A 19,783-nucleotide genomic window follows, 5' to 3' on the forward strand; every position below is an offset into this window, starting at 1 on the left:
TTTTGGACCAAAGCAGTCAGTGGAGGACAAGCTGATGTTATACCACCTAGAAATCTTGCCCACACAAATGAAGTTAGGCAAGGTAGAGCCAACCAGGAGGAAATGTTTTAAGCATTTTTACTACTGTATTGCCCACATATGTACAGTCTATTAGTTCAAGCTAAAACCTTGAAATGTTGGTAAACACACAGGACATAAATCATCAAAATAAATCCTCCCAAACGTCATATTTCTTAACCACAATGGGTTGAAACTGTCCAAACCACAGCATAATCAGACAAAGTTTCTTTCTTTGCTGGCTGGGCTCCAGATTCCTATGGCAGACTGAACCAGAGGACTAAACCCCATATATTGTAGTATTGTGCCAGCAAACATGCGCCTTTGAAGAACCATGTTTTCCAGGAGATTTTGCTGGCTGGTCTTTGCATTACTGTCCATAACATGTGTACGCAGATGGATATAGGGGGGTTTGGCTGCATCGTTTTCAAGTTTGATCCTGTCCCCCTGTTGCCGTTAGGGATGATGCTTGTTATTGCTATTCAGTCAGCGCTGCTATCAAACTCAAGGGAGTTCTGCAGCTTGTCCATCAATCCTCCTCTCACTTAGTGTGCAATGCAGCTTGAATGTTTAAGTTACCATTCACGTAACAAAGGATGACCTGAGGTGCGTGTCTTTGTGTGCAGAACCCCCCTAAACAGACTCTTGTGCCTCTTGGATTACGCGCAGAGCCAGGCAGCTCAAGTTATGTTTTTGAGCGTGCAGAAACAAATGTGCCCCTGCTGCCTTCTGTATCTGAAATCGTATTTTTCCCTTAGGTGCAACATTGTAAATCATCACTTCCTCTGTTTAAGAGAGTAAAATGATTTCAGTTTGTCTTCGTTAAAAGAAAAGAAAAGACAATAATTTAAGCGTAATTTAAGTACATCTTTGTCCTGCACCTTGGAGAACAACGTAAAGATACACAGATATATTTTTATAGACATAGAGATTTAGAGAGATAGATATTTTATAGCTGCAATAGGCAGAGATGCTGTAGTATCAGCATCCACACTGGGATGTGGACTCCCTTTTTTTATTGTAAGCCAGGTAGCTGGGGCTCAGTGAGACCAGCTTGGATCTGTCCCTTGTAACCAGAGAGTGACAAGGACCACAGGTGCCACCTGGGCTGAGAGCTGAAGGAGCCCTTGTACGTGCTTGCAGGAGCACATGTTTGCTGGTTGCAGAAATTTGGGGTTGCTAAGAAAAGACACTTCATCCGAGCAGTAGATGGGATGTAGATTCTTTAGAAATGTACCAGTTTCTTCCAGGGTTTGTTGTTGTGGGTTTTTTTGAACAAGAAATTCTAGGGAAAAAAAAACACCCCAAAACGAAAGCATGCCCGGCTAACCCTGCCATCAACGTATCCAGTAGGAGCGCACTCACACAGTGCTGAGTGCTTTTGAAAAATCATCTGATTCCCCTAAAAACATTTATTTTCCATAGCTTGCTTGCCTTCTGCAAAATCAAACGCAAATGATAGTGCGGGTTTGCATATATGTCAGAATAAATCTACTTCCCTGCTCCTCTATCACGCTGCTGAGAGTTTAGGCTTGATTCAGGTTTTGCCTCATTGATTGCTTCAAAATCGTCTTTAGAGCAAAGTCGGGATGTGCAGAAATATAGCCCATTAAGATCTTAATGTAATCACGAGCATTTTCAACTGCATTGTGTTCTAGGTATTTTTATGGCTTGCAAATGTAGATGACTTGGGAATTTGATGAATTTTTCAGAGTGATGCCATGTGATGAAGTTTTATACCGTTTAGAAGAAACACATTAATGTCATTAGTGGCAGTTAATTCTTAGTTTTCCAGCAACTACGGTCATGTCATAAATTGCCATGTGACAATTTAGTGAGTCACGTGGCAGAAAAAGGGGTATTTCAGAGGGAGGAACTGAAAGTACTAATTTATTTATATTCTAGTTTTCAAAGTTGTTTTGGTATTCAGAGCTAGAGCTGATTTCAGTGCAGAATGGAGGTAATTCAGCCTGAGTTAGCGTAAGGTTGGACAGAACAGCATCAAAAGACACAATTTTTTGTTAGAACCAAAGAAAAAAACTTGAAAGAGTATTTCCCACTTGAGATGCATGAATCTGCATACATCCAAGGTAAGGGCAAAGTCTCTTTCGCCAAGGTACAAAGCCCTTAGATGCCCCACTTACCCAGCAAGCTCCAGGAACCCATTTAAAAGGACCTTTAGCAGGTCTTGGGCTACACCATTGGGTCTTGGAGTTTCCAAAGGATGCTGACAAGTCTGCTGGATTCAAGCAAACTGGCAGGTTCAAATTGCTATGTTTTATTAGTGGATTTTTATTTAATTCCCTTCAAATCCCCAAGGCGTGCTGCAGGAAGCAACGCAGTGCTATTGCAGAGAGACCAACCCTAAAGGAGATATAATCGGGGCATTTTACGCATTCTTCTGTAGCTTTATAGCTTTGGCAGCAATTTTGGTGTCGGCCTGCAGTTCAAGGAGAGCTGTTAAGGAGGGGCAGGATTAGCTCTTGGGAGCCTGCTTGTAAATTCTGTAGGAGGATGCTCGGTGGTGGGTTGCTGTAGTTCTTGAAATACTTTTTAGAAGAGCATGGAGATCATGTGTTTATATTGGTTGGGAAACATGGAGACAGCCTGCTGTGTTTTTTATTTTGTTTTTTCTTGTAATTAAAAGTGCGTTTCAAGAGCACAAGCCGAGGCTTGGAGCCACTCAGCGGTTTAATTGATTCTGCGTTGTAAGGACCATACCGCTCTATACCTTTCTTTAGGTTTTGGTTGCATCTAAGAGGCAGCAGCCCCCTCTTCTCTGTGCAAACACTTCAAAGCGTGGCAGCTCTGGAGACAAGAACAGGGGTTGTTTTATTTACAGCTTGGTTTTGCTTAAATCCTTCATCTCTCAAGGCATATTCCCCGTGCTGGAGCGATGTGCTGATGAAGGCGGAGTTGATGTGTTCTACCTGCTGGACACCCCCCCCCCCCCCGGCATGTCCTCCTTGTGTTTCAGCAGAGGGCTGTCTTGGTGTGGTTGGTAGGTCTGTCCATGGGGCAGAGAGTTTTATGCTGTGGTTGCTTCTAAAAGCTGTGGTAATTTGTGCTGTGTCCCCCTGCCCGAGGAAGTTTGCAGTCTGAAAGGGAAAATGGGACTAAAGGAGAGGAAGGAGGAGCAAAGAGAGGGGTTGTAGTTTGAGGAGGAAACATCAGTTTCAGCGGATAACCTGTGCTCCATCTAGACTAGTCATCCTTATCTTCATTCATTTTTGTTACATTCTGTCCGTTAGCTTTATTTATGGATTAGTGCCACTGCCTTATCAGTTATATTTGTGGTTTCTGATTACTGTGGAGACTAATTCAATGCTCTGCAAGGGAGGCAGTGTAATTCCTGTTAGAGCTTTATTTTCTGGGATATGTGAAAGCTTGCTTTGCTGATCCTAAGCACTTAAGTACTGTGAGTTTATCCTTCCTGCATCATGAGAGTGTGAAAGGAGTAATAGGTTGGACCTTTTTTATATCTCCTGGGTTTTCAGGTCTTAAAAGGTTGTGTTTCCTAGCTTTTCTCTCTCCAGGGACAAAACTGGAATTCCCACTAATATTACTTGGGTGGATTTACCAATGCAGCCACGTACGTGGCTGTGGATATGGAAACCCTCAGAGGTGGTCCTTGCTTTCAGCACTTGTTGCCTGGGGCTGGTGTGGCATCGAAGGCGTGGGGCAGCTGGAGACAAGCGGAGCCCTACCTGTTGGATGCAGCCTTCAGCTGAAACTAAGGGACAGTCACAGGGATGCAGCTGTGAATCATTTGATGTTCAGGCTTGCAAAAAATAATCTGTCAAGTAGTCCCAGATGTTTGATGTTATTGGCTTGTTCTGCTGGCTTCCACCCCCACCGTACTCACTGTTTCCAGTATTGATATAGCACATAAAGTTCAGCAGATCATTTGGAGAGGCCAGTTTTCATTGTAAGATGACCAGTGATTCCTTACCCATATACCCATGTTCCAAGAGCCAGTTTCTCTCAGCACGGTTCTTGTGGGCTCCTGTCTGCAAGGTATGAAGCCAGTGTCTAATTTGATCGCTGCTGGTTTAAGGGATCAGCTCACACCATTGCTGTCCTTAGAGGCTCTTGCTGCTGTCCGTCATCGCAGCCATCTCTCTCTGGCCCATCCTGAAGCGCACAAGCAAGAGACTGCACAGGCGTTAATGCTCCATGCCTACAGTATTTTGTGGTTGCTACTAAAAATAAAAAGAGTGAAATTAATTTGCTAATAATGGATGTGTTACTAACAGAAACACATCCCACTTCTACCTAATGCCAGCAGGTTGTTTATGGCATATTTGCAGTGTCTAGTCTATTATTTTTTTTCTAGCAACCAATTTAATTAAAAGACTATTTTCACGCATCACTGGCTGTTAATCAGTAAAAGTGTTATCAGTTTTAATATTAGGAACAAAGAAGCAGGTATCAAAGCTTAAAAGTTTATTTCATTTCTTTTCAGCTGGCTTGCAGCAGATTATGAGTCGTCTTAGGCTCATCTTGTTTCTCTTCCTTTTCCCACCCCCTTGAAAAGAGATAGCACCATTATGTCTGTGACTGTACCGTACTAGTTACATATCCTTCCAAGAGCTGTTGAATTAGAAATATTGAAATAGGAATATAAGAAGTCTAAAATAAGATTTAATTAGAAATTAAACCCCAGACACCCATATAATTTTAAATAAAGTAATTATTTATTTATGATAGATAAAATATACTTCATGAAGAAGTTGTAAGGTTGACTGTCGGAAGAGGAATGGTAAGATATAGACCAGAACCCAAGGTACATGCAAGGTAAGCTGTTCATGGCCCTGTTCTGCTCTGAATCGAGTTTCCAAAATATCTGAGACATTGGCCATCAGTGGCAGAAAAATGACACGGTACCAGCTCCTGCATTTGGTTTTTGATCTCAGCCAAGGCTGTACCCATCTGGCTACCGTGATACCTGCTCTGCAGTGTGGAGGCATAAAATGTTCCTGGCTTAGCTTTAATCTAACGGCATCCATTTCATCACAGCATCCCTGTTTATTAGAGGATTGCTACTTGAACCATCTCACCAGCTGTCCTCTCCTTTGTGGTGTTGTCCTGGTTTTGGCTGGGATGGAGTTAATTTTCTTGCTGATGCAGTGCTGAGATTTGGATTTGATGTGAGGACAGTGTTGATAGCACACTGATGTTTTTAGTTGTTGCTGGGTGATGTTTATACTAAGTCAAGGACTTTTCAGCTTTTCAGGCCCTTCCAGTGTGAGGGCTGGAGGGGCACAAGAAGCTGGGAGGGGACACAGCCGGGACAGCTGACCCCAACTGGCCAAAGTGATATTCCATATCGTATGATGTCGTGCTCAATATATAAACTTTGAGAGGTTAGCCAGGGAGGGTGATGGCTGCCTGGGGACTGGCTGGGCATCAGTCAGTGTGTGGTGAGCAGTTGTATTGAGAACCACTTGATTTTTTTCCCTTGAGCTTTGTTTCTCTTTTTGTTATCTCCCTTTTCATTTCAATTAGTAGTAGTAGTAGTAGTAGCAGCATTATATTTTACTTTTATTTCAGTTATTAAACTGTTCTTATCTCAGCCTATGGGGTTTACCTTTTTTCAATTCTCCTTCCCATCTCAGCAGTGGGGGCAGTGAGCCAGCAGCTGTGTGGTATTCAGTTGCTGGCTGGGGTAAACCATGATAGTCATGTACAAAGCAAACACAAAGGAAAGGTACAGAGAAAAGTGTTATAATAGATACTAGTAATGCCTGAAACACCCACGCAACTACAGCTGCTTCTGTCCCTGAGCATGGTAGCGTGAGTGTAATTTCCATCAGGACTGGTCCCCAGGCTGCTGGTCACAAGAGGCTGGAGGGCTGTTCTGGGGGAGCCCTGCAAACCCTTCTCTGTCCTCCTCAAAGCATCTGCTGCAGGGTACACCACCGCTTCCTGTGGCAATTCTTGCATTTATTTTTATTTTCTGTCTTCCCTTTTCTTCCATGTCCCATCTTCTGTCCCTGAATTCTTCCTTTCTAATCGACACAAGAGTATTTCACTTAGATAAGACAGCACGTTGCTCTGCTGGCTGTTTGTTGTAAAGACTCGTGTTGAAATCTTCAGTGTAATTGAATGCTCTTGAATGTTCCTCCTTATTCCTTTTGGATAGAGAAGGGACCTGCCTGACCCATGGGAGCCTGCAGATTATACAAAAATTGGTCCAGTTCAGTTTTATTTCACATCTCTCATTAAAACATGGGTTATTGGTGTTGTACATCTGTTGGCTCGGTACTTATTCATGAAAACCAGACATTCCCTTTGAGCTGAGCTACGTATCATACCGTCATTAACAAGCTGCACCTCGTTGAAAATCTGTCAAGGAAAACTGACTTATTTTGCATTTGCTGCTTTGAACAAAATAGAAGCACGGTAAACTCTTGTGCCGTAATGATTTTCTGTCTGTCTTGATGGGACATAATGAGATAAATTCCAGTCCTTTTTTGAAGGCTAATTACATCGAGTACACACTAGACGTGGGCTGCCCTTGTTATTTTTGTGCTTTCATTTCCCCATCTCTATTGTCTGCGTGTGCAAGTGCGTTTGATTTGGCTTTGAAATACAAACTGTAGGTTAGAGAGGAGCCATTTGGTGGTCTTCTCTCTCAGAAGGCTCTCCAGAGATTGTTTAACAAGTCCTTGCTGTAGGTAGGGCAGCATTTGAAGGTGATTGTGGAGTAAATAAAATAGCTTAACTCTGTGCTAGAAACTGAGGAATGTGCCATACAGCATAAGAGCAGCTCATGGCAACTGTGCTAACAGCCATCAAGAATAAATTCAGCCCTAAGTCTGTTCACCAGTCCTGGTGTAACGACACAAAGCAGATGAGCTGCATCCTGCAGAGCTCACAACCTAGGTATGGAGCACTAGCTGGATGATAAGCAATTTTGGAAATTGGATTTTTAAAACCTGTAAATACCTCCAGTCCCACTAGTTGTTCTCTGCCTGTCTTGTGGGAAGAAGAGGGAACTGGGGGCAGGTGTGGGAGGGTGCCCGGTTCAGACAGGTCAGCAGGGATGCTGGAGATGACCATCCCCTAGAGAAAGCAGATGCATGATGGAGAGCTGGCAGCCTGTGGTGGGCTTGGGAACTGCTTCATGGTTGCATGGCGCTTGCTGTAGGAGCTGCGTGATCCAGGCAAGACTGGAGGTGGGGCCTGCGGGAGGTATATTGGATGCTCTTGGATCACACCTGTTTAGATGCATGAGTGGTCTTTGTCATCAAAGACTTACTGGTTGGCTCTAGGAGTCAGGAGCTGATGTGCAAGTGTCTCACCTTTGGTGAGGAAGCTGGTGACGTAAAAGGAAACATGTCAAGAGAGTTTCTCTGGTACTGCAGGAAGCAGAGCCAACTTCAGAGGCAGTTGTCCTAGTTGGTCCATCAGAGGAAAAGGGATCGCTAGTCAAAACATACTTTATCTACAGTGAAGATGAATTGTGTCATCACTGGCTGAGTTTTAGCACATGACCTTCATGCTATGATTGTCTGGAACATTCCTGATGGGTTAATATTAATGCTTCTGCTGTGAGCTTGCTTTCTTTGCAAACTAATTACAACTGGAAAGTTGGAATGCAGATGGAAGGGCTCTGGGATTTCCAGGTAATATCTGTAAGTCTGATAGCAGACCTGTGTATCGTTGGTATCATACTGGACAGAATTATTTTAGAGCATATCTGAAGGGAAAAAAAAGCAGCACTTTGGAGATGCTTCAACATGTCTCTGTATCAGTGCTTTTTGAGACAAACAGAAAATCAGCTTTTCCTCCTTTTGCTAACTTTGGGTTTGTAATTCCACGTGTAATGCTATGATTACAGGGCCAGCTGTTTTTTCCCTAAAGCTGGGGTGGATACCTGCAAATCTGTGGTTGTCAGTGCTTCTGAGCGAGTGTGCACATGCAGGTGAAATGCAGAGTGCTTTGCTTAAGTGAAAGAGCACTTGTTTCAGGAGGCTGGAAACAAGATATTACTGTATTCACCTCAAATTGCTTAAAAAAAAAAAAGAGTCCCCACACTACCCTTAGCCATATATTATATTTGCATGAACAAAAATAGCTCATGTATCAAGTCTCTGTGCCTTGTCATGTATATATATTGGAGCTGGAAGGGTATCTTGTATGGCAAGCATGCCTGGTTCAGGACATAACCCAGAGTAGTCTGCCTTATATGGAGCACTTGAAAATTCATCACAGGTTTGCAGGGGAAAAGACCCTAGGGAAGCAGCCTTATCACAATGTCTTAAAGCTGTCAATCTTGAGATCCCCTCCACCACTGTGTTGCTATTTGTTTGCTGAGACATTGATTTCTGGGTGTAGAACATCTTAAAATGGAAACCATCAGATGTATTTTACCTGTGTTTCTAAGAACAAATGAAAAAAAAAACCCCAAACACAACGATGTTTTCTAAAGCAGAGCCCAAAAGACGTTACCTCTAACACATTCAGTGCATTCAAAAGGAAATAAATACCCAGCAAAGGTAGATGCTAGGGGGGAAAAATAATCAACATCTTCTCATTCTCTTTTTATGCAGATATTAAGTATGCACTGTCTGTTAGTGGCATAGACTGTTTTAAAATATGCAAACCAAATAGCTCATGAGTGTTTATCTGTTTTCTAGCTGAAGATATGTTGGGGTTTTTTAAAAAGAAAATGTGAAGAGACTAATTTTATGATGGAAGAGCTTAGCTTGTGGTTCTTCTTTTCACAGTATGCAGACCTGGGTTCTTCAAAGCTTCACCCCACAGTCCATCCTGCAGCAAATGTCCCCCTCACAGCTACACGCTTGATGAAGCATCCACATCTTGCCTGTGTGAAGAACACTATTTTAGGAAGGAATCAGACCCACCTTCAATGGCCTGTACAAGTAAGCATGTGCTTATAGGGTTGCATTTAATCCTTTCAAGCTGTTCCTGTACTGTGACTAGGCATTATGATCCTAAATAATGTGCTTTTACAGGCTCTGGTCTGGAGTCTGAACTAGTCTTGACACACTCGTAATGTCACTGGCTTTGTCCACTGTACCCATGGTTACACGAGAACGGACTTTTTGAAGCCTTTTGCTTCAAAAGCTGGCATTAAACCTGCGAAGCATTTTTGTAACAAATGTAACCGATGCTCCATCTCTTGCCGCCTGCTTATGGGTGGACTCAGCCAGCAGCATGGCGTTTAAACATCCGCATCGGTGCATGCGTGGGTACCAGTGTGGGGGCTGCACACAGAGGAGACTGTGGGTTGCACTTGTCAGCGGCAGACACGGACAGAGTCCGCGTGGTACTGCTTAGTACCATCTCTTAGCTTGTTTTCAGTAGACAAGCAGGGAGAGAGCCCTACCTTTCCTATCTGCCTGGAGACAGTCATTCTTCAAGGTAGCCTCAAAACTCTGCAATGGAAACTGCTTCTCCAAACCTGCAGTAAAAACGTAGAGCTTATCCCCTTGGTGTAGGGGGAGGTAGTACAACAAGCAAATTGGGGTACTGGGAGTCCAAGGTTTAGTCGGTGGAATCAGAATTACTCATTTCGCCCTATTCCTACCATCTTTGAGCTATCCTGTGAGCTGTACCTTGAAAGTTTCTTGTTCAGCTTATGTTTCAGATACTTAGGGTCACAATTTGCATGCCCCCAGCTAGTCCCACCGAGTTTAGCACAGACCCCAGGTTTTTGCTGAGCTGGGTTTTCATGCTCTGAATGTGATTCGTGCAGTGCAAAAGTGGTTAAAAAAGACCGAAGAGGAGCTGAACTACTGAGCAGGAGCAGGTAGAACTTCCAAGGAACTTAAGTCATGGAGGAAAAAGTAGGTTTATGAATCCATGCATGCTCAGAGCCACTGGGCAATGGTGTGGAGGTGACTTCCATACTGTTTCCTTGCATAATGCAGGTGTGGCTTTGGGCATGGTAGCGGCTTTTTGTGCCTCCATCCCAGTGAATACAGATGTCCTTTCTAGCTTCCCAAGTTTGCACTTCAAAAAGTGAAAGAAAAAGTTGGAGACATGTTCTCACAAAGGAAATTGCCCTTGGCAGGTCTTTGATTGCCCGCAGGAGGCACTCGGAGCAGAATCTGGGTCCTTAAACTCTGCATTTGCTTTTCTCTAGCCAAAGGAGCATGAATCACATGGCTGTTGGAAGGTGTGCTGCAGGGAAGGAGAAGACCGCCTTAGGCAGCGTATCAGTAGCTGGTGTTGTCGGATCAAAGTGATGTGGGGGGGCAAGTCATGCAAGCACTTCTCACTTTAATAAACAGTTATGCCATTGTCTTTTGGAGTGGTAGCTAGGGTGGGTTACAGCATGAAAAAATTTGATACCAGGGCTTCTTGATGTCCATTGTGCCCCTTGGCCTGATTTAAAAAACATAGGTAAATGAGGGACGATAAGGTGCAGCATGGTATTTCAAAATGGGAATGGAGAGGAGTACTCTGAGCTCTGGAAACACACACAAAATTGGCCTTCCTGTGCAAGCAGAATCAAAGCCAGGGACTGGTGCAGAGTTATGCCAGGCTGCCAGTGTCCACAGTGTTGCTCTCTGTCACTTCTCAGGATGGATGGATACGCTTCCAGTCCGTCCTGCTGGTGAATTAGCACAGGGAAGGAGCTGCCATCCCTGAGGAAGAGGTTTATGCATGTCTGTGACCTGAGCACAGGGCAGAATTTCCAGAGGCACACAAGCAGGCTTGGTGACCTCCTCATGTTAAAAAGAAATGAAATTCCAATGCCTGTCTCCACCAGATTTCTGGTGCAATTTGAATATCCTGTACATAAAGACTATGATTTCTGATTCTGCAAATACCATGGGATTTTCTTTTTATGTTTGGGGGTTTTACGCTTACTTGTTCGGGTTTTTTTAAAGTTTGTTTGGGGGTTTTAATGTTTGGATGGGTTTGATTCTGGGTTTTGGTGGTGGGGTTTTTTTTGTTTTGTTTTGAAAGCTTACTATAAGCTAGTTTAAAGTGCAGGCACGGTGCCTGAAGCTGTATGAGGATATGGCTTGGCAGAGTACCGAGTGCTTCTGGGGCAGGTGAGAGGTTTAATGCTGACCAAGGCACTGCTCAGTTTCTGACACCCACTGCGAACCCCAGGGCAGCAGTTGAGGATGTTGCAGCAGCTCTGCTGGCATTCACTGTTACTACCCCAAAAGCGGGATGGATTGTCTGAGCCTTCTTTGTGTGCTTCAGTCACCCTTGCTTTCCCTGTGCATCCTTTCTTGGGATCTAATCCATATGTATTTGTGCTGAAGGTGATGAGGAGGGCCCCTGTGCTGCCCTAGCTCAGCTGCAGGGGTAGTACATTTTGGAAGGGGCAGTAAAGAGTAGGTAGCAACACTAGTGTTTTAAACCAGTCCAACTAGATCTGGAAGGGAACATCACATTGTGAACTGAAACACAAGCAAGACAGACTTGAGTCATGAGGGTAGAAAAATATTGCAAGTTTTTGATATGTTTTTATTATTTATTACAGCAGAAGTTAATAATATTCATAGGATTCCCTCAACTTGAATCTCTTTAATTTTAGAGAATACATCAATGTCTGGTTTTAGGTCTACACCTGCCAAGTCCCCTTGCCAGTTGGGATAGCTGTAAAATCACATTTTCCTAATTTAAAGCGAATGCTTTTCAGTCCCAAGCTGCATGAGTCTCACCACCACCACCAGCATCACTGAAGAAAACTAACTGCTACACCACCGTCAACTGCTCAGTTAAGAGTGTGTGTGTGTTAGATAAATACATTTTGATTTTTCCAGTTCCTTAAGCTTGTTTTATAAGTAATGATTGGTAATTTTGAAATTAATAGTGCTGTGATGCAGTCTGAAATAATTGTTGCCCTCAGCCAAAAAATGTTCCGTCTTGATGGGCGTTTGAGAATGCTCGTAATATTATTATGTATCTTCCAGGAAGTAATTGTGCTTTATTTCTTCTTAACTAAGTAATCCTAGCTTCAGTTCCTTGCACAACATCTCTTTAAAATGAAAACATAGTTACACCCTTTTTTTCACCCTCCCATCTCTCACAAGTAACCCTACTGCTGTTCAGAGCATCCTGGGGAAATATTTTTAATAGTATGACACGTGGGACAAACTGAAGATTTTATAATATTTATTGTAATATTCTACTGGAGAAAAGCTTATAGTTGACTTTGAGTGCGTACATATATATATATGTATATAAATTGTATCTCAAGGATAATTTGTCTCTCAGGTTATACCTTTAAAATATGTGCATCAGCAAACAAGAGCTTTGCTGTCCCTCAAGAAAAGTATCTTTGTCTTCAGAAAGTATTTGCCTCTGGTCAGTAAATTGTGGTGCAGAAGGGGTGAATTCTACCTAGTTAGGGTATAAAGTAGCAAATTATAAAAGAAATATATATGTATATGGGAAAAAAAAAAGTCAGTAGACTGAAACCTTTGTCCTTGACAAAAGGAGGTTGGCAATTAAAACAGACTTTCTTAGCAGACCTAGCCCCAACTCAACTCCCCCACACACCACATACACCCCCCCCCGCCAAAGGTAAAACCGTTTTTTTCTCCCAGCTGTGATTTATCAAAGTTTTACCCAAGTGAGGTTTCAGGATTCCTCAAGTAGGTCTGTAGACTACTGAAGACCTTTCTCTAAGCCCCTGTGAGAATGTTAATTTTATAGGTTATGAAGTCCCACTAGCTTCAAAGCACTTGCACTGAAGTTGATGTTTTTACTCCTTCAAGAAGAGCAGCTGACTCTTCTGTACTAAGCAAGTAAAAACCTCTGGTGACGTTGCCAAAGTAAATTGCCTAGTAAATGTTTCTTGTCCCAGAGTTCTTTATTTTGTCCTAGAGTACTGGTAGCAGTAGAAGGGCATTCATCCAGTAGAAGAAAACATAGGGCAATTTAACCGGTAAAAAAAACATGTTAAAAAAAACCCTGAGTTCAATATATAACTCCACACAACGCCAGTTATTAATTTTGTAGTTTCTTTATATCAGTATGACAGTGCAGAAAATAGTCCTGACTTAGGCTGTACCTTGGTGTCGTTAGCTAAATAGCACTGTGTCCCTGTGGTGCAGGGTGGTTCTCCTCATACACAGTGGTTTGAAATGTTCACAGAACAAAACAAAGTTGATCTGCCGTTTCTTAAACTAACTTAGCTTTTGTCTTCAATGCTTTTCCCCTGAAGGAAAAAAAAAAAAGGGATTATTTATTTCCTCTGGCAGCAGGTTTCTCATTGAATCGGAACAGCTTGAGTTGAAATCATGATAACGTTTTATCGGTGTTACCAGTTTTATAGACTTAAAGGGGAGTAGGAAAGGGAAATAGAGGAAAATGCTTCTGGTTTATAAGGTAATTTCATTTTTGCAACGCTGCCCGTTTTAAATAACGAATTTAAAATAACAAGTTTAATTATCACAACAAAATGAGAAGACGACAGCTTAAAACAGCCTGTTAAATTCATACAGGTTCCTAGCTGGTGGAGCTACTTGTTGGGCTCTTTTCAAGGAACTGCTCATGGGTTTTGACAGCTTCATTCAAACTACAGGGGAGTGTGTTACCTTCCCTCCTCTACCTCCCTTGGAAAAATCCCAGCCTTTGCTGTATAGCTTCTGGTGGTGTTGTGGCTAAAATCCATCCTGGCTTGCTTTGTTAATTTTTTCCCTTTCTTCCTCATTCATTAGCTTTCCCTGAATATAAAACTTGTGGATCTCATGTATGAGATTCTTGCTTGTCCTTTTGCATTGTCTTCAGGGTGTATCTGCAGCTTACCCTTCATCTCCAACACAAGCCTGTTAAACATAAAAAGCTTCCAGCACCTTCTGCAAGTAAGCAGTCCTGAAGGTATCTCCTTTCCCAGCAGGACAAAGGAAAACAGCTCGCCTTTTACAGGAGCTCTGGTACCTCTGCAGCAGCTGTTCCTCCTTGGATAGCCTTGCCAGCACCACATTGCTATCCTGAGTGGGGAGGCCTGGCGAAATAAGCAAGCACAGTGTGGCTAACCAACTGTGATACAGCTTGGCAGGGACCGAGAAGGCTGCCACTGAGTATCTGGATACAGCCATGTTTCCAGTGGCCCATGTAGATCACCATCTGCTTTGGGCTACATTTGAGTGTCTTGCTTAAATGTGATTTGGATGCCCAAGCTTAGGTTTCACAGTTGCCAAGTAGCTGATGGGGGAAGACGGGTGCACGCGGAGGAAAGATTTGGTGTCTGAGTTGAGTACCTAAGTAATGTGAGTATCCCAGCACGTGTCGTTTTTTAGGGCCTAGGGCTAGTAATATAGGGGCAGCGGGGTGAGGAGGGGGAATCTTGACCCTGGTGAAGATGACAGTGACTTGGGCAGAGCAAGGATTTGCAGCTCCCTTTGCAGGAAGAGCAAGGAGAGCAGCAGAGGCCATGGCCGAGGGTGGAGCGCTTCTCATGTTGGCTTTGAGCCAGCCCCGTGTCTTGTCCTCCTGTGCAGGTGGCTGCATCCCAGTACAGACCCTTTGAGGTGAGGTGGGAGAGCTCAAAACAAATGTCCATTTTCCCAGTTCTTCAGGTGCTGCTGCAACCGGTTCCCATGTACTTTCTGGCACGTGAGCAATGGGGCACCTCTTTTCAGCCTAGAGGGTAGTAGAGAGTAGGATGACTGATAATACTGTTTTTACCATGTGTTTTTCTCACTTTACAAACCAGGACCCCCCTCTGCTCCTCGGAGTGCCATCTCAAATGTTAACGAGACTAGTGTCTTTCTGGAATGGATTCCTCCTGCTGATACTGGTGGAAGGAAAGATGTGTCTTATTATATTGCATGCAAGAAGTGCAGCTCACACTCAGGTCTGTGTGAGGCGTGTGGCAGTCATGTCAGGTACCTCCCCCAGCAAACCGGCTTGAAAAACACCTCTGTCATGATGGTGGATCTGCTTGCTCATACGAACTATACCTTTGAAATTGAGGCAGTGAATGGAGTGTCCGACCAGAACCCCGGAGTCCGGCAGTTTGTGTCTGTAAATGTAACCACAAACCAGGCAGGTAAGTGGATCTTCAACCTGGGGAAATGTCTGGGGTGGGAGCCCAAGCCAGTCAGACCCGGTGCAGACCTCCCTTTGAAATGGGTGGAACCCCAGCGTGGAGGGCTGGACTGTGGCCTTTTCAAATATGTATGTGGGGGTGGTTGTGTCTCATAGGTTATAATTACTGCAGTCTTCAGCATGTTTCCTCCCAGCAGGACATGCTTAGAATTTGTGGCTTTTTCCTTTTACACTAAGCTGCTTGGAGGTCCCTCCACTTCTTTGCATTTTGGTGTATCCACCCACTGAACCAGAAGGAAAACAGTTGCCTCTCCTGTCGGGAAAGGGAAATTTCTAGGAGTTCATTTAGATTCCAAATGCCAGTGGTTAAAGTGCCCTAACTTCACAGTTAGCCTAAGAAAATTGTTCTGAGTGGAAAATTGTTCTGAGTGGCTTTAGGAAATTTAATTCCTTTTCTGCACTGTGGTGCTAAAGTGACTGGGTGCTCAGGCTGGTGAGACATTGCTACTGGTTCTCCAGCAAGGTAGGGCTGAGGTGTCATTGCATACTATGTCCTTCTTGGTTTTGCGCTGTACAGGCAAAGATCATGTAGACTGGTTTGTTCTTTTGTCCAGGGCTCAGATCTGTCTGCCCTTCCCTTTCCCAGTGGCTGAAAAGAGCTCTCACCTTGGAGTTGCTGCTGTCCCCTGCCATTTGGAGGTGTGATGGGAGGCAAAAACATGATTACATATCCTTCTGTGCACATCAACACATCAGGCACATCACATGGCTTCTGTTAGCCCTGGAGACCTTCCTATCCTTCTCTTGTCCCTCGTGCTGTGTGTTTTAGGGTCTCTCCCTTTATCTACCTGGCTTGCTTGCTGCCATTTAATTCAGGGCTCCCCAGTGGCACTTGTCTACTGTGGAGCCCTTCCAGGAAAGTGAACCAGTGGCATTTGGGATCATGAGGTCTGTGCTATCGGATCACCGGGTCCACCCTTTGCCTTCTCCTTACAGACAGGGCTCAGCCAGAAACCCCAGTGTGGTGTGCAGCAATAACAGCTAGATGGAGGTTGGCAGATCCTCACTGCAAAGCAGAAAAATGCTGGCTGGAGCAGGGCTGCGTGTCATTCCCGCTACCCAGGTGCACATGTGTGGGCTTGGCAGCCAGCAGCAAGAGAGTGCAATTGCATCGCACTTCATCAGATACATGTCCTGGTAATTAGACTAGATTGTTGAAATGTTGGACAAATCATTCTGATATATCTCAAGGAGAGGAAATAAAGGCATGCCAGGGCTGCTGCTGATGGATGTGGCAGGAAATCTTCTGGAGGAACATCAGTGGGTGGCAGTATGACACCTGTAGAAGGCACCTGTTTAATGCAGATCAGTAGGTGTCAGGGTCCTAATGCTGTTTACTGTTTTCCTGTTGTGAAGGCTGCTGCCAGTAACTCTGTTGTTGGAAAAAGCATATTTTCCTTTTAGTGGGTTTGCATTAGTATTTAATGGCTAGCATCAAATTTTCCCTGATGTGCAGAGTTAAATCCACATAAACCTCAGTAAATGTAGCTGCATGGGAGGAGGTGATACATTGCTGATCCATGCAGACTTGAGGAAATGGTCCTGGTTTGCAAGTTATGTCCCAAACGCCCCATATTTGCAGCAGGATTTATTCATGTAGCTGCCTTCCTGTGCATCAGGCCAGGAGTAAGCCCCTTGCACAGTTACCACCTCCAGCCTTGTACTGAAAGGTCTGTTTCAGGAAATGGTAGACCTGTGACAAACGTGGCTCATGCTAAGGACAAGCGGGAATGTGTACCTTCTGGTTCAGTCTCGCTGTTTACCCTGGTGGAGCTGCAATCAAGGGAGATAACAGGTCAAGCCATGAGTGTTTAATTCAGTGTGGTGTTGAAATCACATCTGTATGCTCTTGTGTTTGATTCAACAGGAGGTTGAATCAAACCTTTGTCCAAAGCAAGGAGTGGTGACGGTATGTTGGCTCTCTGGCTGGTCCCACCACTGGTTCAGGAGGAGAAGCAGGCCTGTCTGCTGGAGCTCTAATAGCAAGTGTGCTTCCTAGCAATGTGTTGTTTTGGTACTCTCAGGGGTGATCATCATTTTTTCCATGCCAGAAATAAAGCAGCCACAGAGGGGGACTTTGGAAATCAGACTAGCTGCCAAGCATGGAAAGTGGTTATCTGTTTTCTTAAGCTGTCTCCAAAAAGTGTCCTTTGAGGAAAGTAATGGAGGTGTGCAGGTGGAGTGGTCCAAGCCTGGCCATGCCCAAACATGCTGGATATTTCTCTCTGAAAAAGCCTCACCTGCAGCTATCCTTTCCCAAATAAGAGCAGGCAGGGCACATGGGGCTTCAGGGAGTCTCAGCCCACTCATCTTCCCCCTGAAATTACCACCACAAGAGGCAGCTCTGCGGCCTCATCCTTTCCCTCACACAGTTTTTCTGATGGTGTGATTATATTTTTATGAAGGCTGGCATAATGAGGTTGAGTCACTAAAAGTAGTGACACAAGGCCAACTACAGCAGTAGGAGAAATCCTGCTACAAGAACTGCTGGCTGTGGAAAATGGAAAAGTGGCATGCTGTGGGATAGGTCTGGCTGCTGGAGTCCCACTGGCAGGTATTCACTAACCCAGCACTGCAGAGAAATGCCAGTGTCTCTTTTGTTGGTTTGGCTTTTGTCAGTCCCAAAAAGACCATGCTAATTTCAGGACTGCAGAGAATGTGCAGGCAGCAGGGTGCTGGGCACACCACCTCTTCTGTGCATGGGAGCTTTTTGGCAGCAGAAACTACCTCAGGTTTGGGCTTTCGAAGGGATTGCTTCCTCAAAAAAATGTGGTTTTCTCCAAAATAATTCGTCTCCCTTCCTCTCTCCCCAATTTAAAATAATGAGAAAAAGAATTGTAACTGGCAATCAGTCTGGCATGTTCAAACTGATGTAATTTTCCTCTGAACTTTTGAAATCAGATTTGGAAATACAGCAAGGGAACAGTAACATTTTGGGCACAAGAGGAGGCAGATCAATTAATCTTAGCTGGTGACCCCAGCATGCTTCTGCATCCCCAGTCCCTGGGGACCTGAGAGTAGTCGGGATGGGACCGGCCCGCTGCAGGACACAGTGGGCTTAGGCTCTGGATACAGGACTAGTTCCACTGTTGCTTTCTTGCAGTCCCCAAACCTGTGCTGTTTCTGTGGGATTTTGCAGATGTTTTCTGCTGGAAAACATACATCTAGAAAAGGTGAGCGATGCCACAAGCCAGGGGAAGTGGAAAGTGTGCTGGCCTCCATTGTGACTACCCTCGAGCTGCTGCAGGCAGGCAGAGGGCCTGATTCCCTTTGGAGGCACATAGGTTGGCCAAAGCATGGTTCTCCCCTGTGGGATTGCTGCAGAATATGTGCCCAAGGGACCTCCCAGCACAGATGGCAGGGAGCCATCTGTAATGCACTCTCACAGCACATTAAAAAGCGTGTCTCATGCGTGTGGGCTGGAACCCAGTGAATAATTCATAAGTGGCAATGATAGGATTGAGTTAGCCATCCTGTTCTTGTTCATGGTTTTGCTCAAGTTTTTCCCATTTTTGAAACAGCCACCTATTTAGATAGTTTCCAGAGGGCAGTCTGTGTGTGCCGTTAATATTGAAGTTTGCGTTTCAAGTGACAACCGTGTGACAATTTTTTTTTCTCGGTGATTTCACCAAGCCGGAGAATTAAGTAAAGCTGTCACTCTAGACAGAGATGTGCATCTCCCTTGAGGTCTTTTGTCTTACCTACCCTGTATACAGAAAGCACCTACCATGACGTCTTGGTCAGAGATGTGTGTCTCTTAATGGATCCATAGGGAGCAAGCAGTTGCAATCCGTGATTGCCTACACACCCACTGTATCATCATAGAAGCACACTGGGAACATGCAACGTTTAAAACTTTTCTAGGCTTAAAACCTGCCAGGACTATTCACTTTAAGCCACCCTAAACAGCAGAGTGATTTTCTTTGCTTTTCATTTCCAGCATCCCCCTTGCTGAGCATGGCTTCAGGCATGGAGCTGGCCTGGAGGTGGGGGGTGTGAGAGCAGGCCGGTTCTCCTGCTGGCATCCCAAATGCCACAGTCTCCTTTATACTTAGGCTTTATCTGTCTGTGTTTCCAGATAAGCCAGCTGCCTGTTTAGTGTTTGAAAAGTCAGAAGCCAGCATTCATTCCCTTTCTGTGACCTGTATGATGTTTTCAAGCCTTTTTGGGGGAAAGAGGAAGAAAGATCCGGATGTGCTTGTTGACAGAGGAGGAGTTAATGTGTCTAATGCCTCAAGGAATCTGCATGCCTGAGGCCAAACCAGAGATACAAGTTGCATCCTGTGGTGCAGCAACACTATTGAAGCAAAGGTGTTGGAGGACAGGACCTGGCAACTGGTACTGCTGGCTGGGAGGCATGGCTAGATTGTTGCTTGACCAAAGAAAACACTAGATGCTTGGAGCAGCTGGAAAGCTCTTGGAACAGAAGGGTGTACTGAGAGCTGTGATCCTTACTCTGGTTGTGCAGGCTGGGATGCTGCAGTGAGGATGGACCAAGGGAGAAGGTGTTTTCCTTAGCACTGGGGATGGTACCAGTCCTTGAAAAGCAGCCAAGGGCAATTCAGAAAGGGAAACCTGTAATGTGGAGCTTGTTGCAATCTTATGTCAGCAGCTGCATGCTCTTGAAACTGATAGACTGCAGCCCTGCACAGTCTTGGAAAAAAAACCATCA

General features: G+C 44.5%; 1 protein-coding gene across 11 annotated transcripts in view; it reads left to right on the forward strand.

Moving 5' to 3' along the window:
* Positions 1-19,783, forward strand: part of EPHA5 (EPH receptor A5) — a 209,620-nt gene that overhangs the window by 109,190 nt on the left and 80,647 nt on the right. For 7 of the 11 annotated variants that reach the window (XM_056354298.1, XM_056354334.1, XM_056354305.1 and 4 more), the window contains 2 exons: positions 8,793-8,948; positions 14,717-15,052. The exons of 2 other annotated variants lie outside the window; for them this stretch is intronic. In XM_056354298.1, coding sequence (XP_056210273.1) covers positions 8,793-8,948; positions 14,717-15,052 — 492 coding nt within the window. The remainder of the gene's footprint in view (positions 1-8,792; positions 8,949-14,716; positions 15,053-19,783) is intronic. 2 more of the 11 variants (XM_056354358.1, XM_056354368.1) reach the window with 1 other exon arrangement.

The sequence above is a fragment of the Falco biarmicus genome, chromosome 1, assembly GCF_023638135.1.
Source record: "Falco biarmicus isolate bFalBia1 chromosome 1, bFalBia1.pri, whole genome shotgun sequence".
In the NCBI taxonomy this organism is placed as follows: Eukaryota; Metazoa; Chordata; class Aves; order Falconiformes; family Falconidae; genus Falco; species Falco biarmicus.